We start from the raw sequence: 20,726 nt of genomic DNA on the forward strand, positions 1-20,726 counted from the left end.
TCAATTAATAAAAATAATGTCATTTTCTAAATTATTATATCCAAGTGCAAACAATCCCTTCATTGCATATGTGTGATGAAATTGAACAAAGCTATGTCACATTTCTTATGGCAGGGCAAATGCTCAAGCATTCATTATTATAAATTGATAGCCCCAAAAGAGAAAGGGGGTTATTAACACTGTGAATATAAGAGGGTATTGCCTGGTGTGTAGGGCCAGAAAATGGAGTTGTTTCCTGATGGTACATTTCAAAATGGAGGAAAATAAAGATTTGATGCGCACATTCACATTAACAGAAGGGTACTAGACGGAGAGGCAGGTGAATTGACCATGGGGAAATTTCTGTCGGAAGGGGTGGGATAGGACAAACAGAGCCGATTGATGAGTAATAAAGGTTAAAGTTTTGCATTGTTATTGGTATCTATTGGTATCTGGTTATTTGTTGGTATCTAACAAAAGACAATTGATTACATAATAACTAGAGATGAGCGAGCACTAAAATGCTCGAGTGCTCGTTACTCGAGTCGAACTTTTCCCGATGCTTGAGTGCTCGTTTCGAATAACAAACCCCATTGAAGTCAATGGGAGACTCAAGCATTTTTCAAGGGGACCAAGGCTCTGCAATAAAATGTGTCATTTTATTGAGAAATAAGGAAGTCAGTCCTTTTTCTTCATTTTTTTTTTAATTCAACTGTGTTTTGTTAAGTGAAAGCTCATTATCGAGCAGGCAAAATACTCGTCTGAGCAACGAGCCGTTTGGAGTAGGCTAATACTAGAATGAGCTTCACATGCCCATAGATCCCCAATCCCGCATACACATCCCCATAGATGGGTACGTAAATGCCCCCTTAGTAATTCATTGAGGTGTGTGTGCCTAGATATTTTGAAACGGCCTGCATGTCAACACAGAACGGATGATCTCTTTATGTGTCAACACTGTTTTAACATAAGTTATGTCTTTTTGGTATGTTTTTGTATGTGATATAAAAGTGACAATTAAATAAAAATAGTTTAAAAAATACAATCCACTTTTTTTATTTTTCTGTAGACAGAGCTTTAAAAGGGCGTGGTAGCACCATTATCCTGCACGCTCTGTTTTTAGCTGTGACTTTGAAGTCCAAATGACATCTTCCCTTTATTGTTTGGGTCTGTACAATGACAGGAATACCAGATTTGTATAGGTTTTATTATGTTTGTTTTTAAAAATGAAAATCTTTTCTACAAAAAAATTATGGGATGAGCTGACGTTTTCATTGCTACCAGTGAAACTGCACAACCTATCACTTTATAAATTTTGTTGCAAGAAGGCGTTGATTCTGACATTTGGTGCTGTTTTCTTTTATGAAGTTTACTGCCGGGAATAAGATTTTGATAGATTGGGACTTTTGAGATGTGACAATGCCCGACATGTTTACAATTTTATTTGCTTATTTGTTAGTTCTAGGGAAAGGGGATGGTTTGAACTTTTAGGGTTTAATTTTTTTTACATTTTGAAACTTTTGTTATACTATTTTCTTGTCCCCCTAGGGCAATTGTGGCGGACCTATGGCACGAGTGCCAAAGGTGGCACTCAGAGCCCTTTCTGTAAACGTCATCAAAAGCCGCAAAAAATTACACCTCCCAAAACTCTCTATACCAAAGTATAAAGTTATTAGCACCAGAAGATGGCAAAATCCCCCCAAAAGTTTTGGGTTGGGTTGGTTTTGATTTTTGTAAGTGTATGAAAACATAAAACCCATACAAAATTGGTATCCCCGTAATCATACCGACCCAAAGAATAAAGTTAGACATGTCATTTGGGGCATAAAGTGAAATCCATAAAATCCAAGCCCACAAGAATACAGCACAAATGTGTTTTTTTAACATTTTCACAGCATTTGAAATTTTTTTCCCACTTCTCAGTACACGGCATGGAATATTAAATACAACCATTTTGAAGTGTAATTTGTTATGCAGAAAGCCATAACACAGCTCTGTACATGGAAAAAATAAAAAAGTTATAGATTTTTGAAGGTGGGGAGTGAAAAATGAAAATGCAAAAACGAAAAAAGGCTGCGACAGGAAGGGTTTAATCCACCCCTGGCTGATAGAGATCATGTACAAAATTGCCATACTATCAAACTATGTAAATGGCAGGTCCTGGAGTCTAACAGACTCCAAGCTGTCATACCAATAGATTATTGCCATCCATTAACACACTGGAGGGAAACGATCTGATCACAGATAGTGGCGCCCACGCGCTGCCGGCTGTTACATGCAGCAAACATGTAACAGTCTCTATGGAGAGAGCTCAGGGACTTCATACTCCCCTTGACACACACCACCAAAATAGTACATCCATCTGCAGCAAGGGGTTACACTAATTAACTCTACAATACAGAGGGTGCAAAACTGTACTCACCTCTCCCACTTCTTTTACACCGAAAGACTGGCATGGAGAGAGGTGTACATTTTTATTTTTAGCAGTATATAATGTGGATTTAACACTTGTCCTGCTGCCCAAGCAGCTTTCCCCAAATTCAGCTCTATCTGTGTCCTGTGTCCAGATACAGTGGAGGGTGGGGAGTGGTTAAATTGATGAGAATACTCATAAGTGATCCCATTGTCACTGGTGTGACCTCAATGTCACTGGATGTACTATCTAGGGATTTCTACTGTGTTTTGTTTAGCTGCATATTCCGAACCTGATTTTTAAAAATATGTTATGGTCCAATTACCTGCCAGTAATGCCTAGTATCATCCCTTGATAACATCTGCCTGTTATTAAGGGACTCCTGGATGTCCCAATGTAAACAATCTGCTTCATAAACCCAAGCGCTACCTCTGTTTTGCCAAGTGCCAATTTTTTTACAATATGCCACTTATTTTTCAAAGTGCCCCCTATAATTTACAACAAGTGTCCCCCTTTTTTGACAAAGTTTTGGCAGGTTAAGCAAATTACTCCCCTTATACTAAAGAGCTTTGCATTTACAACAGATTTTCATAGCCTCATTATAACACATACATGTACCGTATTTTCCGGACTATAAGGCGCACATAAAAGCCTTGGATTTCCTTGGAAATCCAAAGTGCGCCTTATAGTCCGGTGCGCCCTATAGGAGGGCAGCGGACCCTACTTACATAGGTCCCCGCTACCGGAGACAGCAGATCTCCAGCGGGAACTGCAGACCACGCGGCACGAACAACTTCTGCCGCGTCGGTCTGCAGTTCCCGCTGGAGATCTGCTGTCTCCGTTAGCGGGGACCTATGTAAGTATGGTCCGCTGCCCTCCTCCACCTCCCCCTCACCTTCCCCGCTCACCTTCCCCGCGTCGCCGCGTCTCGTCTTCGGGTCGCGTCAAGTCTCTTCTCGTCGGGTCTCCGCTCCGCCCCCGGACCTCCGCCACGCCCCCGGACCCTGCGCCTTACAGTCCGATGCACCTTATATATGGAATTATTCCATATATAAGGCGCACCGGACTGATGTGCCTTATATTCCGGTGCGTCTAATGGCCCGGGAAATACGGTATGTCATACACATAAACATATATATATACACACAATATAATATATATATATATATATATATATATATATATATATATATATATATATATATATTAGCTCTGGGATCGCCGTCTCCTGGGATAGACAAGCACTTTTTGGCACATCACAGTCACAGTCCGCTCAAGACAAGTTGGGTGCAACTGGCCGCAACCAGCTTTATTAACATCTTTCAAGCAGGAACAATGGCAAACAAAACAAAACAGAAATAAAATCCTAGGCCGTCTGGCCACTAACTATACAATACAGTAGTTTCCTCACTACCAAGAAACTGTACCTACTGTACAGCTTCCCAACCACAGCATACAGTAATTGGCAACTCACATATAAGGTTTTCCCAGGAGCAGAGAGAGAGAGTCCTCTTGTGCAGCTTTTGACTTTTAAAGCAACATCTTCAAACTAGATATAACACAGATATATACACATACAAATATGCATAACACAGATATACACACACACACACACATACCGTATACACTAGAGTATAAGCCGACACGAGTATAAGCCAAGACCCCCAATTTTACCACCAAAAACTGGGAAAACCTATTGACTTGAGTATAAGCCGAGGATGGTAAATGCATTGGTCACAGCCCCCCCCCCAGTATATAGCTAGCCAGTCCCTTCCCCCAGTATATAGACAGCCTGCCCCCCTGTAGTATACAGCCAGCAAGCCCCCAGTAGTATACAGACAGCAAGCCCACAGTAGTATACAACCAGCCTGCCCCCAGTAGTATACAGTCAGCCTGCCTCCAGTAGTATACAGCCAGCCTGCCCCTAGTAGTATACAGCCATCCTGCCCCAAATAGTATACAGCCAGCCCACCTGCCTCCAGTAGTATACAGCCATCCCAGCCTGCCCCCCGTAGTATACAGCCATCCTGCCCCAAATAATATACAGCCAGCCCAGCCTGTCCCAAGTAGTATACAGCCAGCCCAGCCTGTCCCAAGTAGTATACAGCCAGCCCAGCCTGCACCAGTAGTATACAGCCAGCCCAGCCTGCCCCCAGTAGTATACAGCCAGCCCAGCCTGCCCCAAGTAGTATACAGCCAGCCCAGCCCGCCCCCAGTAGTATACAGGCAGACCAGCCTGCCCCCCGTAGTATACAGCCAGTCCAGCCTGCCCCAGTAGTATACAGCCAGCACAGCCTGCCCCGGTAGTATACAGCCAGCCCAGCCCGCCCCCAGTAGTATACAGCCAGCCTAGCCTGCCCCAGTAGTATACAGCCAGCCCAGCCTGCCCCCAGTAGTATACAGGCAGACCAGCCTGCCCCCCGTAGTATACAGCCAGTCCAGCCTGCCCCAGTAGTATACAGCCAGCACAGCCTGCCCCGGTAGTATACAGCCAGCCCAGCCCGCCCCCAGTAGTATACAGCCAGCCTAGCCTGCCCCAGTAGTATACAGCCAGCCCAGCCTGCCCCCAGTAGTATACAGCCAGTCCAGCCTGCCCCCTGTAGTATAGCCAGACCAGCCTGCCTCAGTAGTATACAGCCAGCCCAGCTTGCCCCAGTAGTATACAGACAGCCCAACCTGCCCCCAGTAGTATACAGCCAGCCCAGCCTGCCCCAGTAGTATACAGCCAGCCCAGCCTGCCCCCAGTAGTATACAGCCAGCCCAACCTGGCCCCAGTAGTAGACAGCCAGCCCAGCCTGCCCCAGTAGTATACAGCCAGCCCAGCCTGCCCCAGTAGTATACAGCCAGCCCAGCATGCCCCCGAAGTATACAGCCAGCCCAGCACTTAAAAAAAAAAAGCTTACATACTCACCCTCCGGGGGTCCTTATGCGCAGCGCTGCTCCCCCGATGTCATCGCGGCTCCTCTTATGGCTTCCCGGCTCATCTTCTGGCTTCTGTAACAGGCGGCAGGACGCTGCCACTCATCAGGGGAGCAGCACTGCACATCAGGGCCCTTGGAGGGTGAGTATGTAAGCTTTTTTTTTTTTTTTTAAAGTGTTTTTTTTTTTTAGTATTGACTCATGTATAAGCCGAGTTGATGTTTTTCAGCACATTTTTTGTGCTGAAAAACTCGGCTTATACACGAGTATATATGGTATATGCATAACTTATATTTTTACACACACATATACACTCACCGGCCACTTTATTAGGTACACCATGCTAGTAACGGGTTGGACCTCCTTTTGCCTTCAGAACTGCCTCAATTCTTCATGGCATAGATTCAACAAGGTGCTGGAAGCATTCCTCAGAGATTTTGGTATTGACATATTGACATGATGGCATCACACAGTTGCCGCAGATCTGTCGGGTGCACATCCATGATGCGAATCTCCCGTTCCACCACATCCCAAAGATGCTCTATTGGATTGAGATCTGGTGACTGTGGAGGCCATTTGAGTACAGTGAACTCATTGTCATGTTCAAGAAACCAGTCTGAGATGATTCCAGCTTTATGACATGGCGCATTATCCTGCTGAAAGTAGACATCAGATGTTGGGTACATTGTGGTCATAAAAGGATGGACATGGTCAACAACAATACTCAGGTAGGCTGTGGTGTTGCAACGATGCTCAATTGGTACCAAGGGGCCCAAAGAGTGCCAAGAAAATATTCCCCACACCATGACACCACCACCACCAGCCTGAACCGGTGATACAAGGCAGGATGGATCCATGCTTTCATGTTGTTGACGCCAAATTCTGACCCTACCATCCGAATGTCGCAGCAGAAATTGAGACTCTTCAGACCAGGCAACGTTTTTTCCAATCTTCTACTGTCCAATTTCGATGAGCTTGTGCAAATTGTAGCCTCAGTTTCCTGTTCTTAGCTGAAAGGAGTGGCACCCGGTGTGGTCTTCTGCTGCTGTAGCCCATCTGCCTCAAAGTTCGACGTACTGTGCATTCAGAGATGCTCTTCTGCCTACCTTGGTTGTAACGGGTGGCGATTTGAGTCACTGTTGCCTTTCTATCAGCTCGAACCAGTCTGCCCATTCTCCTCTGACCTCTGGCATCAACAAGGCATTTCCGCCCACAGAACTGCCGCTCACTGGATGTTTTTTCTTTTTCGGACCATTCTCTGTAAACCCTAGAGATGGTTGTGCGTGAAAATCCCAGTAGATCAGCAGTTTCTGAAATACTCAGACCAGCCCTTCTGGCACCAACAACCATGCCACGTTCAAAGGCACTCAAATCACCTTTCTTCCCCCTACTGATGCTCGGTTTGAACTGCAGGAGATTGCCTTGACCATGTCTACATGCCTAAATGCACTGAGTTGCCGCCATGTGATTGGCTGATTAGAAATTAAGTGTTAACGAGCAGTTGGACAGGTGTACCTAATAAAGTGGCCGGTGAGTGTATATGCATATAAAACACAAAAATATACACACAAATGCATAACAGACATACACACGTATATGCATATTACAGACCTATGCACACATGTATGAATAACACAGACCTATCCACCCATATATGCATAATACCGAAATATACACACATATGCATAAAAGACATATACAGTACAGACATATATCCAGTATGCACAGGGTGGGACTGGGCCACCGGTGGGCTCCAGCAGATTTTGGCTCTGCCCCCTCATTCTACTATGCAGAATGCTGATGCAGTGCTTCCTGCATCTGTGATACCACTCTATCAGTTTCACTGATTGTGCCTGCTCACAGTCGTTAGGTCAGGACTGGCTCCTGCGATTGAGAGCAGGAACATTCAGTAACCCTAACAGGACTGTCAGATTCATACCTCCGGGAGCACAGGGAATAGAAAGCAGAGGGCAGAATCAGCTGGAGAGTGGAGGTGTCTCTCATCTTCACACAGAGCTCGGCAGTGAGAGTTATTGTGAGCACGTTACACCTCACTGCCCGAGTGCTGAGGGAAGAGGAGAGACTCCTGTCTCTGCACTGATCAGCCCAGAAGAGAGCATTTCCAGCACTGGAGCTGCTAACCAGCCAATAGAGATGGGGAATCGATTCATGAAAAGTGGAATTTGCTCCGAATTTCGGGGAAAATTTGATTCGTAACGAATCCAAAGTTTAAGGTGATTCGTGGGAACAAAGTTTTTTTTTCCCCTTTGTTACCAAAATGGGCGCAAGCACAACGTGTTACATGGGGCAGAGTACTCTGGGATGGAGAAAGGAACACCCTCGATCTCAAGTGCAGACCTGTAAGTCAGCGACCGGCAGGCTTATGTGATGTCACACAGCCCCATAAAAACAGGCAGCCATTTTCAATCTCAGCATTTCACACTGCATGTGCTGTCTATAGTATCCAGCTGCTTGTACTGTACTGTGCTGTAGTGATTTTTGTTCCAAGGGTATCCATTTTGGGGGATCAAATAGCAGTTCTTTTTTGTTGCTGAAGTGAATAGGAAGAATTGTGTGTAAAATGCACATACTTTCTGTAGTAATTTCTGCTCCAATCCCAGGGTGTTCATTTTGGGGGATCTGTATACCCCAAATAGCAGTTCTTTTTTGTTGCTTGTGTGAATAGGAAGAATTGTGTGTAAAATCCACATAATTTCTGTAGTGATTTCTGTTCCAATCCCAGGGTGTCCATTTTGGGGTATCTGTATATCCCAAATAGCAGTTCTTTTTTGTTGCTGAAGTAAATAGGAAGAATTTTGTGTAAAATCTACCTACTTTCTGTAGTGAGTTCTGCTGCAATCCCAGGGTGTCCGTTTTGGGGGATATGTATACCCCAACTAGCGGTTCTTTTTTGTTGCTGATGTGAATAGGAAGAAATATGTGTAAAATTTGATTAACCAATATGTCAGACAGAGGTGGCAGGTGGAACAGTCACAGGTCGCAGCACAGTAAGGGGACGTCACGGCAGGGGTGACTCTGTGAGGGCAGAACTGCCGTTGTCATCTAGTGGCAGTGTGTTGATAAACAACCCAAAGTTTGTTGATTGGTTGACTAGGTCATCCACTTCCTCCCAGATGACATGTGACAACACCAGCCAAGAGTCCGTGAGTTCGTCAGATATAACCGTTAGTTGGCATGGCCAAGGAGCAGGACAGCGGCGCTTACCTGTCCTCAACCAGCCTCTGTCCTGTTCATTTCACTCAGCCAGAGATCTACTAGATCAGTGATGGCGAACCTTTTAAAGGCCGAGTGCCCAAACTGCAACCCCAATGCGATGTGCCAACCAAAAATTAAAGCAGTAACTTATTTCTGCCTGTTCTTCAAAAACATTCGATCATATTGGCCTCCTGAGGACAAGATGGAAAATTTGCATAATTTTAGCTTCTTTCCAGCGTTCCTCCGTACACAGAGAATTGTGGGGCCAGCAGAAGGTCTTCCAAAGATAATTTGTCCCTGTCTACTCATTCTCCCTCTTCCTACATATCCAAGTAGCAAAGTATGTATCACTTAAATATATGAGTGAAGGCAGCATCCAAGTTGCTTGGAACTGCAGGAAGATTCTTTGTGTCCTGTCTGGTGTGCTTGGGTGATGGCCCGAGTGCCCACAGAAAGGGCTCTGAGTGCCACCACTGGCAACAGTGCCATAGGTTCGCCACCACTGTACTAGATGATCTGGGCTCAGTGCCACTATACAGCGAGGATGAATTCTTTTAGGACAGTCAGCAGCTGCTTGGCAGTGAAGAGGTGGGGATACATCATCATCATGATGAAGAGGGTGTCAGCTGGCGCTTCTGGCAGCGAAGCAGGCAGCAAGTCGCTACTGTGGCTGTGAGTCAGTAGGGTGGCACCAGTGCGTGGACCGGAGCCAAACGGCTGCAGGGTACAAACCCAACTTCGCAGGTCCAAGTTAGCAGTGGCGCAGGGACTCAGCGAGGCAGAGGCGCTAGTAGTCACTCAGTGCAGAGTGTTGGCATTAAAATCATCACCTCGGCGGTGTGGCAGTTTTTTGTTAAGACACCATAGGAGCCAAGTGTGTGTATATGTAGAATCTGTGGGCAGAAATTGAAGCATTGCCAGGGAGCTAATGTTGGCACCACGGTCTTGCGTCAACAAATGCCGCGTCACCATCCAATGGCCTGGGAGAAACGTAGAACAGATGTGGAGCACTGCATGGTGCACGTTTTCAATCTGGTTGTCAAAAGGTTCCTCAAGTCTTCCATCCTTCTGCAAGACATTCTAAAAATGGCCAGGAAACTGTGCATGCACTTCAGCCATTCTTACACAGCCAAGCACACCCTCCTTGAGTTGTAGAGGCAGAACGGCCTCCCCCAACATAGTCTGATATCTGATGTTCCACCCATTGGAATTCTAGCCTCCATATGTTAGACCGTCTGTATGAACAGAGAAAAGCCATTAATGATTTTTTGATGATGCAAGCGCACTGGAGTACTTCCCTGTGTAACTTTGATGTCAGCCACTGGCAGCTCATGCGTGACACCTGGCCTTTGCTCAGGCCCTTTGAAGAGGCAACGTTATTTGTTATTCGCCAGGACTGCGGGATGAATAACGTCTGCAAAATCTGTCTGGTCAGGGCACTGGAGAAGTTGCAACTACATATCATGGCCACATGAGTCCGGAGGGAGCTAAACTGGACGAGGAGGACACTGGAGCACAAGCATTGTCTGTTGAAATCAGTGGGTTTTCCACTCAGGTGACAAGAGAGGCGGAGCAGGAGCATCCAGAGGAGGTAGAAGATGAGGCAGATGACCAAGAAGCACTGTGGCAGTATACAGTGGAGATGGAGGCCAGGAGTCCCTCAGAGTCACTTGCCCAGAGGGCCTGCAGGATGCTGCTTTGCCTAATTAGTGACAGACGAATAGTCAACATCCGGCATAGAGATGAGTTTTGGCTCTTCACCCTCTTGGACCCTCACTACGGTCAAAAATGGGTGACTTTTTTTCCAGCTGCCAAAGGGAGGAACAACTGGTGTACTATAGAGAAATACTGTGAACACAGTTGGCGCTGCCTATGTGCGCCATGTCTGACCGGGGGATTCCTGGCAATCATCGCTCACGTACTACTGCCAAGGCTGCTGTGGCGAGATGGGGGGGGGGGTAGGAGCAGTAGCAGTTCTATCAGCAGTAGCTGATGATGCATCAGAGCGGGTGTGCAGTGTGGCGGGGACCATCATTATCCCAAGGAGAACCCGCTTGTCCACCCGTAATGTAGAGAGACTGTCCTTTGTAAAGATGAATCAGGCATGAATCGGCCAGGATTTCAATACACCAATGCCTTATGCATCAGATTAGATCAGCCATGAAGCCTCCCCCAAACGTTGAGAAATGAGTCTGGATTCTAACTATCTTCCTCAGCCACTATTCTGATGCTGCCACCCACCTGATGCCACACATCTGCTGCCAGTTGCTCCATCTGCCTCCCATCTGCCTTCCACCATCTTTACAATTTGCTGCCAGCTAAAGAATTTGTCATTGTGCCACTCTCTGACCTCCTCCTGCTGCTGCCGCAAGCTCCACGCTCTATCCAATGATAGAGTGTGCTACTCTGTGGCTTACCATGTTGCCGCCACCTCCACTCTGTCATTGTGCCACTCTGTTGCTGCCATCTCCACACTCTTTGATTGTGCCACTCTGTGGCCTACCATGTTGCTGCCAGCTAAAGAATTTGTCATTGTGCCACTAGGTGGCCTACCTTGTTGCTGCCAGCTAAAGAATTTGTCATTGTGCCACTCTCTGATCTGCTGCTGCTGCCGCTGACTCCACACTTTGTCATTGTGCCACTCTCTGACCTCCTGCTGTTGCTGCTGCCGCATGCTCCGCACTCTATCATTGAGCCACTCTGTGGCTTACCAACTTGCGGCCACCTCCACTCTATCAATGTGCCACTCTGTGGGCTCCTGCTGCTGCTGATGCCACCACCTCCACACTCTATCATTGTGCCACTCTGTGGCCTCCCATGTTGCTGCCAGCTAAAGAATTTGTCATTGTGCCACTCTGTGACCTCATGCTGCTGCCACCTTTGCAGTTCTTTTTTGGCAAAGACATAATATTTTCAAGGGAATTGTAATGTATTATGCATGTGGCGTCTCTAATCTTCAAATTTAAATTTAAAAAAAAAATTTAAACTTCAAATTCATTTCAAACTTTGTCATTGTGTCACTATGTGGCCTACCATGTTTCCGCCAATTAAATAATTTTTCATCGTGTGACCTCATGCTGCTGCTGGTGCCACCTTTGCAGTTCTTTTTTGTCAAAAGCCATAATATTTTCAGGGAAATTGTAATGTATTATGTATGTGACGTCTCTAATCTTCAAACTCAAATAAAAAATTTCAACTTCAAATTAGTTTCAAACTGTCCTCTTAAAAGATGGTTACAAGCTGGTGTGCTGGAATGTTCTCTGGGAGGCCTACTATGTGTAGGTTACTCCTGTGGGATCTATTTTCGAGATCCTCTATGCTTCTTAAAAGCCCCGTAGTCACGAGGTCAAGGTCTTGGCAGTAGGAAGAGGTATCTTGTATCGTTGCCTCTAATCTTGTATTGTTGTCTCCATCTGGGTGAGCTAGGCCCCTTGTACCTGGACTGTCCCTTTAAGCTCATTGAGCGTGTTTTGCAGGGCCTCCATCAGCGTATGTACCAGATCCGGCCGATGGTGACTAGCACGGATCTAGGTCCAGTTGGCTAGGTTTTTCGGGGAGATCAGTCTTGGTTGCTGATGTCAGCTCTTGGGTGCAAACTTGGGAGGAGAGCTTAATGCTGTGTCTCCGTGCGGATATGTAGAGGATGGAGGTTTCTGCACATTCTGAGCAAATATTGCTCAATCAAGTTTCCACAGCCTAGTGCAGGCTATTCACCTGCAGGTGAGTTATTTGTCAGTGCTTTTTGTTCGATTTGGAGCCAGTTTTGGCAGGGGCACTTGGGAGCTGTCTAGCATGCCGACATTCCCATTAGAGCCAGAACTAGAATAAAATTGCATACTCTATTATGCTATTTCATATGTTAAAAAAATGTTTGGTAGCATTATTGTTCTATACAATTTATAGTGGTATTATTTGGGTGTACGGTATATTTTGAAGCTTATATACACACTAAATGCCTCCCACTTTTACATTGCAAGATCCTTTTAAGGCTCCCATACATATAGATTATAATGATCCGAACCCAACACCATTTATGGCAAGTTCAGATTATCATCTAGTATGAATGGGGTCTCAAAGCTCTACCTCCCCCGGTAGTAGATGGGGAGTAGATAAGTATTAGGCAACTGGATTTCAACTGCCCAATACTCGACACTCGTATAAAGACACATATAAAGACACTCCGATAGCGAAGCACTTGTGGCAATACCATCAGAGTAACCCAAAAGAAATATCGTTCAGAGGCATTGAGATAGTAAGACCACCTGCTAGAGGTTGAGATTGGGACAGAATGATCCTTAGGAAAGAGGCCCAATGGACCTTTAAAATCAACTCCATAAAACCTTATGGAATCAATGACTTTATATATTACACAAGCTTCATTGAATGATGACAGGGACATAAACTGTACTTGAGGAAAATTATTATGCCCCTTTTGAGAACCCCTTGCCCAATCCACCTGGGACATACCATCGAGTGCTCAGTAAGGTTATATTTGAGCACCTTTGATACACCTTGAATGCCGTAAAATATAAGTGGTAAAAATTCACAAAACTGCCAGTTTTTCTATAATAAAAGCACTTGAAGCAGTGCTGTTCCTATTGATAATGAATCTATCTCAGATCTAAGTTAAGTTCCCAATGAGTTGCCAATTGGCAAGCAGAGATATGTTGGGTACAGCATTGTCCTGAACATTTCAGGTAATGTCATCCCCGTATTTAGCGGTCATACTGTGCAGCAAGCTGGCATAGGGTGATCAGAATGCAGAGAGGGTAATCACGAATGCTGCATGACAAGCGGACCCGTGAGGCCTGCCCTGAACCAGTTCATTCATACCAATACTCGCGATATGGACACTCCCAAGCTTGCAATCGTGGGCAATACAGTACCCAGTACATGCGATATGCGAACAAATGTGGCACAGATAATTGTGGGTGCTGCATAACAAGCAGGCTCGGTGGGGCCAGCGCCTAACCTTTTACACACATGCCGACATGTAACTGAACAGGGACATCTAATCCCGATCGCTAATAGTACTTGAAATGCATACCTCTTGCCGTGCAGTACAGAGCAGGTTGGAAGCGGGCCAGACCTGCCACTGGTGCCTCCCACTAAGCGCTGATAGGACATACCGATACTCGGTGATAAGGACACTCTCAAGCTCGCAATCGTGGACAATACAATACCCGGTACATGTGATATGTGAACAAATGTGGCGCAGATAAACATGGGTGCTGCGTAACAAGCAGGCTCATTGAGGCCAACGCTTAACCTATTACGCACACAGCGACCTGTAACTGTACGGGTACCTCTAATCCCAATTGCTAACAGTATACAAAATACATACCTCTTGCCCGCAGTCAGGGCCGGCTCCAGGTTTCAGTAGGGCCCTGGGCGGCAGCGCCTCAGTGGGCCCCTTTGCAGTGAACTCACATGGTGGCATCAAAAATTCAGAAACTAAAACAGTCTCCTGTTTCCTAAAATATTCCCTAGTTTATCATCCCAAACAGGTTCCTCGTGGTTATTTTATATAAAGCCCCCTTCACTCTCTATAAATTCATTTGATACAGTCCCTTCACCCCTATGGATTCTTTATGTACAGCCTTATGTGGGCCCCCCCAGCAGCTTTGGGCCCTGGCACTTGCCCGGGTATGCCCAGTGCTGGAGACGGCCCTGCCCGCAGTACAATACGAAGCAGGTTGGAAGCACTAAGCACCGATAGGACATGTCAGTCTGACCCAAACAAATCGTCATGGATGACCCATTGCCAGCTGATTGACTGCCGAGGGAGGCTTGTCGGCAGTGACAAGCCCAAGATCTGAGTTAAAAGCAGGGCAGGCATGGCACACCATGGCTAGTAATATGCCAGGCGTGCACACTGCACATATCTATGTATAACATACCCTAGAATTTTGTGCCTTCCCTTAAAGACCCCTGATAAGTTCTGGCAAAATGAAACGCGTTGAGTCCTAGGGTCAATCCAGTATGAATGGCAGTTGATAGACTAGATAATAGCTAACATAGATTGCTAACTTCAGAATCAGATTATTTAGCTGGGAGTATGTGTGAGAATGGTTACACCAGGTATGCAATAGACGAGACTAGTGTTTCTGCTGTTGCAGAAGTGTTATGGCAATAGCATAAATAGCTCGAGCCAGTTTACTCTAGCAGTAGCAGGACAGTCCTAGCTAGTCTGGAATAAAAAGAAAACCATCCAGTTAGTCCCAACTAATATACCAATGTGGAAGTAGCAGAACAAAATTGCCGCTCTAGTCACACTGCCAAAACACTGAGTAATGGTGAAAACACTTTATCCATACCACTGCAGTGTTGTGCAAAAAAACATTTTAGCTTTGCTGATAGAAGTGTTGCAGTTATAGATGCAACAATTAGAGTAGGATGCAATAACATACACATCCTATGCACTTACTAAGGATAAAAAATAACAAAGCAGTCACTTGTTGTATGTCTACATTCACAGTTTTGTCCACTTTTCTTTTTTATATATATGAATTAAAAGCTATGTTTTAATGTTTAATTTCTAAGAAAAATAACTCCACCCTCAGTGAATCCATCTAGTATGAATGGGGTCTCAAAAATCTCCCTCCCCCGGTAGTAGATAAGTAGATAAGTATTAGGCAACCGGATTTCAACTGCCCAATACTTACAGTATGTTCTGACACTGTTCTGTCAACTTTCTCTCCATTCATTACACATGCATGCTCAAGCCAAGGTGAAAATGCATGTGTATGCCTGGGTGTGTATACTCTGCTTTATGAAGGTTCAAGCGGCAGTGATCACTATCTGTCTATGGGATTTATTAGTCTTGCACCATACCTACAATACCTGAAAAAGTATCTCGATGCTCGATACAGATACGATATTTTCAAGAGAAGAAAAAAAGTATTATCTTAATGTTTAGGGTGCGGTGACCCATGTGCGGTGTTTACATTGTGTTTAGAAATGCAATGCAAACGTCTGGGGGTGGGGCTCAGTCTGATCGCATACGCATTTCCTTTGAAATGCATGCGATTAGAAACGGTCAACCAGTGTTTTGCCAGGAGAGCTTTAGTGTTTTATGACAGTGTAGTATACTGTATGTATTTTAAAGGTTATCCTGGTAATGTTAATATCAAATAGTATACTAAGAAGTATAATTTATGGCTTATTTAGACAGGGGCTTTTGATGTCTGTGAGCTATCCTTTTTTATGGATGGCAAATGGACCCACTGTTTCCTATGGGTCTCTTCACATTTTTTCACGTATGTGCAGACAGTGGGAAAAAATTGCAGCATGCAGACCACGTAAATCCATAGAAGTCAATGGATCCGCAAAAAAAGGAAGGCACATGCATGGCATGACGTATGCAGACTTGAATTTTTTTTTTTTGTATATGTGAAAAAAAAACGGATACTATATGGTCTGAACACAGACATCATGTCCGTATTTTTTTTTTTCAGATGGGCAGCGGACACCCCGACCCCTTATTTTTTGTCTTTTACATTTTTATTCATTTAATTTAACAGTATTATATGCTAAATAATAATAATAATAATAATGTGATTATATAAACATGTCTGAGAAGATTCTTTTCCATATGCAAGTGTATTAAGCCTGTGTCAATGTGCAGTAGTGATGCTCTTGGTTACATAAAATGCTCCCATAGACAGCCACCAAGCGCAAAGTCTAGTGGATAGAGGTTCTGTATCTCTATGGCAGGTGGAGTGTGGAGGTTGTAGGTTCAAATCCTGGGCTTGGCAAAAAATTATTTAATTGCATAATTTAGAGCCTTGTGTCAGGGGAAGCCCTAGGAGATGTAGAGACACCATATATGGAAAGATGGTGATATTTCCCTGATGACGTGGCCGATGTCTCCTCTATGGGAATCCTTTGCAGACAGATGTAGATGCAGACTCTTGGGGGCTCATTTACTAAGGGTCCGCGGACCGCATTTGTGTCGGATTTCCTGACAATTTCCGTTTTGCGCCGCATTTAACAGGGGATTTTGGCGCACGCGATCGTATTTTGACGCATCGGTGCTGGCTTGCACGTGACACAAATCGGGGGGCGGGCTGTCGGACAACCTGACAGATTCGGACTATGCGCGGGATTTAACATTTCGAATTGTGTCGCAAAACACGCACTTACAAGCACCGTGAAGAAGAAGGTGAACTCCGGCGGACCTCGGCGGCGAAGCCACGGATGCAGGAACTCAGGTGCACGAGCTACGTGAATAGCGCCCATCTTTGTTGGACCATCTGAATCGGGGATCGCAACAGGACCAGGTAAGTAAATTTGCCCCATGGTGTGGTGATGTACACTGCTTGTACTGTACCTCACCGCATCAGGAGAGGTCCTTCACAATCTTTGAAGAGAACAATACAAAAATGGGGATGTTGTATAATACTTCAATTGATGAAGAGTGTGCTGTGTAATTTATTATTATGGGAGGACAGCATTTCCGTTATCACATCAGGCAGGAAAAAGGCTAGAATCGGCCCTGCAAAGATCTATACGGTTGCTGTGGTAATTAATTGAGCCGGTGTCTTAAAGACAACTGATTTATCAGTTGCTGCTCAGTTAGTAATAAAGCAGCGTGTACTGTCTGAATTGAGTACTAAAGTAAATGAGCAATAAGGAGAGCTCAGCATGGAGACCTCTTTACTATAAGGTGCTATTACTGCCCTTATGGCTGCTCTGTTCATATTTATAAGTACAGCAGTGCCTACCATTTGACATGATATGCTGTTATATAATGCCTATATATGAGATGGGCAAAGGGATTATTCCTGGCCCAGTGACAATTGGAGTTTCAAATTTTTTTGCTGTAATAGGACCAAGAATTATCAATAAAGCTTCATTGCAGACAATTTTAAGCTGATTATTGCAGTCTGGGACTATTTTAAAGCATCCAGAGAGCTTCACCAGAGGTCACAGTGGGCAGAGGGGTCTGTCTGTAACTATGGGTTGTCTGTAAGTCGGGTGTCCTTAAGTAGGGGACCGCCTGTATAGCCAAAATATCACTAAACAAAATGAAGGAAATAGAAAAAAATCATAAAACATGATAATCATATTTAAATAGTTTGGTCTGTTTATTTCATAAAATACACAAACCATGATGAAACAGTTGATTGGGGGACATATAAACATACCAGATAAGCTATAAAAAGGACATAATATTCTGTTTATGTAGTATAAACTGAGATGGGTCTGTATTAATGCTACAAAACCACTTACCCTTATAAAATTGCATATAATTTAACTAGAGGGAAAAAAAGTAGAGGAAACTGAATCATAGGATAAGAGTACCATCATTCATAGGAACATACAAAGGGAGAGGGGCTCAAGTGACAACACAATAAGGGCAAAAGTGACATCACTAGGTTTTGTTGGAGAGCAGCCTTTTCCAATATGACAAGGAGTTACAAAGAACAAACATGCTGTAACCATAATTATTTAAAATTGATGGAGCAGGTTGCAAAAGGAAAAAAAAAATTGCACTTACTTTATTTTGTCCCAAAGTACCATTTTGCTCTACAAAACTTGTATGTATTTTATTGACAGCTAGAAGGATAATAAAATATATTTTAGTTGTTGTATTAGTCGAAATATTACAAAACTTTAGAAAAATAATTATATATATATATTTATATTAATCAGGGATTATTTATCAATAGGCTAGCTCCTTGGGACAGTTCTATGTCCATCATGAAAAGTCCAAGCATATAAGCTAGCAGGTACTGAAATGACTTTTTATGGGACTTTTTTTTAAAAATTTGTTAAAGTCATGAATCGGACTTTGTACGGAGTTGTACTAGAAGTAGTTCTATGTTTATTGACAGTATAATGAAGTGGTAGAAACAGTCCTGTGCACCTTTTTATGGCAAAAGAGCCCAACATAAGCTATGATAAATAATCCCCATCTCATCTAACAAAGAGCCGAGGCAGTCTTTAGATTTATCTCAGTATGCACTATATGATAAATTTGGAGCAATGTACTAAACCAGTAAGACAAATTAAAAATATAAATAAAACCTCATTTTTAGTACCAAAACAGCTCAGAACCACAGAGGTCAGTGATCGCCTGCAGTAGGCATGTGTTAGTGTGAATTCAACAGGTAAGTGCTTCTTTGTTATTAAAGCACACATTTACATTTGCATCACCTCAAAGAAACTCAGAGACCTGTTTTATAAAGAAGTCTTGTCAGGTCTCCTAATATGCCTACATCAGCAGTATAATTTTTTCTTCTCTAAACAATGTTGTGGCATCTATAACTTTATGAATCTGGATATTACCCTTTTCTCTAGTTAACTGTGGCTACATATTTTGACAGTCTCCAATCAATACACCCAATTATTTATTTATATAATTGTTTTTTTTCTTAAATGAAAGCAGACATGTTAGGAGCATTGGATAGGTGGTGGAGTTGGGTATAGTTTGTCCTGCCCTCTGTTTTTTTTCACTATGGTTTGTTATGTTGCATAATTTTCTATTCATTTATTTTATTTTGTTTTGCAAAGTAAAAGGGTTGTCCTTTAGAAACCAATGATACAAACTGGATAAAAAGGAATTCAAACTTAGTTTCATGAAATGTTCAGAAACAGAATTTCCTTGTGATTCATGGTACCTAAGACCCAAGACTAGGAGGTTGTGGAAACCATAAACAACCTCCTGGCGCCATTTCTAGTACAGCCTTCTGCTTTAGCCAGGGCTCTGTGGTGAGACTGGGAGGTTGTTGATGCCCTATCTCATGGTTACATTTTCAGAGCCTCCTGATAGAAATTCTGCTGCAATCAGGGCAGGACAGCAGGCCATGCTGAAAAGGGCTTCATGAGGTAGGGTATGGCTTTCACAGCCTCCTTTCTTGTGACAGAGCCTCATTGTTATCGCCCTATTTTTTCTGTTGCTATGCTCAATGTTTCTCATTTACTCATTTCTCTTGCAAAGTCAATGTCAAGGTCTTCCACAGCTTCCCAGTTTGGACCTGAATCAAATTTTTTGAAAAACAATTTGCAAATCAGTGAAATCAATTTTTTTGACCTGGTTGGATCTCCTCAGTATAGAATTGATTTGTGAGAGGCTATTGACTAGAGTCAGACAGTAGATGTTCTTCTTAAGGAGAGATTGCCAATTATGGCCACCTGAAAGGCATGTGGAGACTTAAAGCCATAGATGCTCCACTAGGGAATTCTGGTTTTATGAGGAAGAAATAAAGAAACAAAGTTTTATTGAGAATTTATCCCTGTGGACTTGCTGGTTCATTTCAACAAAAATCTAATTTTTGATAAATTCTCTTATCTATACTCATTGAAAGCAGCAACGTGTTTAACCCCTTACCGTCATTTGACGTAATAGTACTGCATCACGGGAGTTGCGTTCCCGCAAAATGCAGTACTAGTACGTCATGCTTCTGGCACCGGCTCGTAAACAGAGCCGGCGCCAGAAGCTTCGGGTGTCAGCTATACATTATAGCCGCTAGGGGCGTGTTAGGGGCATTTAAAGTGAACCGGACCCCACCGTGGCGCTTACCGGAGGAGTCCTCTGCTACGATCGCAGCCCCGGGACTGCCAGTGCCCAGGGCTGCGCGATCCTCTTCCGGGAGGACCCGGCTGTAACACGGCAGTAACACACTGAGCATGCGCAGCATGCTTAGTGTGTTACATTACACAGTGTAATACACCTGTATTAATACACCTGTATTAAAAACAATAAATAAAAACATTTTTTAATAAAAAAGAATTAATTAAATAAAGTTAAAGTCCCCTAAACACAAATATTCTCTATACACGTGCAATAAAGTGAAAAAAACACCAAATCACCAAAAAAACCCACATATTTGGTATCGCCGCGTCCGTAACAATCCGTACATTAACTCAGAAACATTATTGGACCCGCTTGGTGAATGCCATAAAAACAAAACCCGAAAAACTTGCCAAAAATGTACATTTTTCATAAAATCTCTACACAAAAATGTTCTAAAGAGTGATCAAAAAAAGTTATGTGCGCCAAAATGGTACCACTGAAAAGAACAACTCAACACGTAAAAAAATAAGCCCTAAACTAGCTCTGTCAACCCAATAATTTTAAGGTTACGTCCTCGAAAAGATGGTGATGCAAAAACAAATGAGATTTCCTCTTTATTAGTTTTTATCCAGTAAAATCGTAAAAATAAGTGAAAAACTATATAAATGAGGTATCACC

The 20,726-nt window shown here is 43.7% G+C and overlaps 1 protein-coding gene across 3 annotated transcripts in view; it reads right to left on the bottom strand.

Annotated features, from left to right (window-relative positions):
- Positions 1-20,726, bottom strand: part of MAMSTR (MEF2 activating motif and SAP domain containing transcriptional regulator) — a 195,172-nt gene that overhangs the window by 108,616 nt on the left and 65,830 nt on the right. For all 3 annotated transcript variants that reach the window (XM_072110516.1, XM_072110518.1, XM_072110517.1), the window contains exon 3: positions 18,030-18,088. In XM_072110516.1, coding sequence (XP_071966617.1) covers positions 18,030-18,088 — 59 coding nt within the window. The remainder of the gene's footprint in view (positions 1-18,029; positions 18,089-20,726) is intronic.

The sequence above is a fragment of the Engystomops pustulosus genome, chromosome 6, assembly GCF_040894005.1.
Source record: "Engystomops pustulosus chromosome 6, aEngPut4.maternal, whole genome shotgun sequence".
NCBI classification, from domain to species: domain Eukaryota; kingdom Metazoa; phylum Chordata; class Amphibia; order Anura; family Leptodactylidae; genus Engystomops; species Engystomops pustulosus.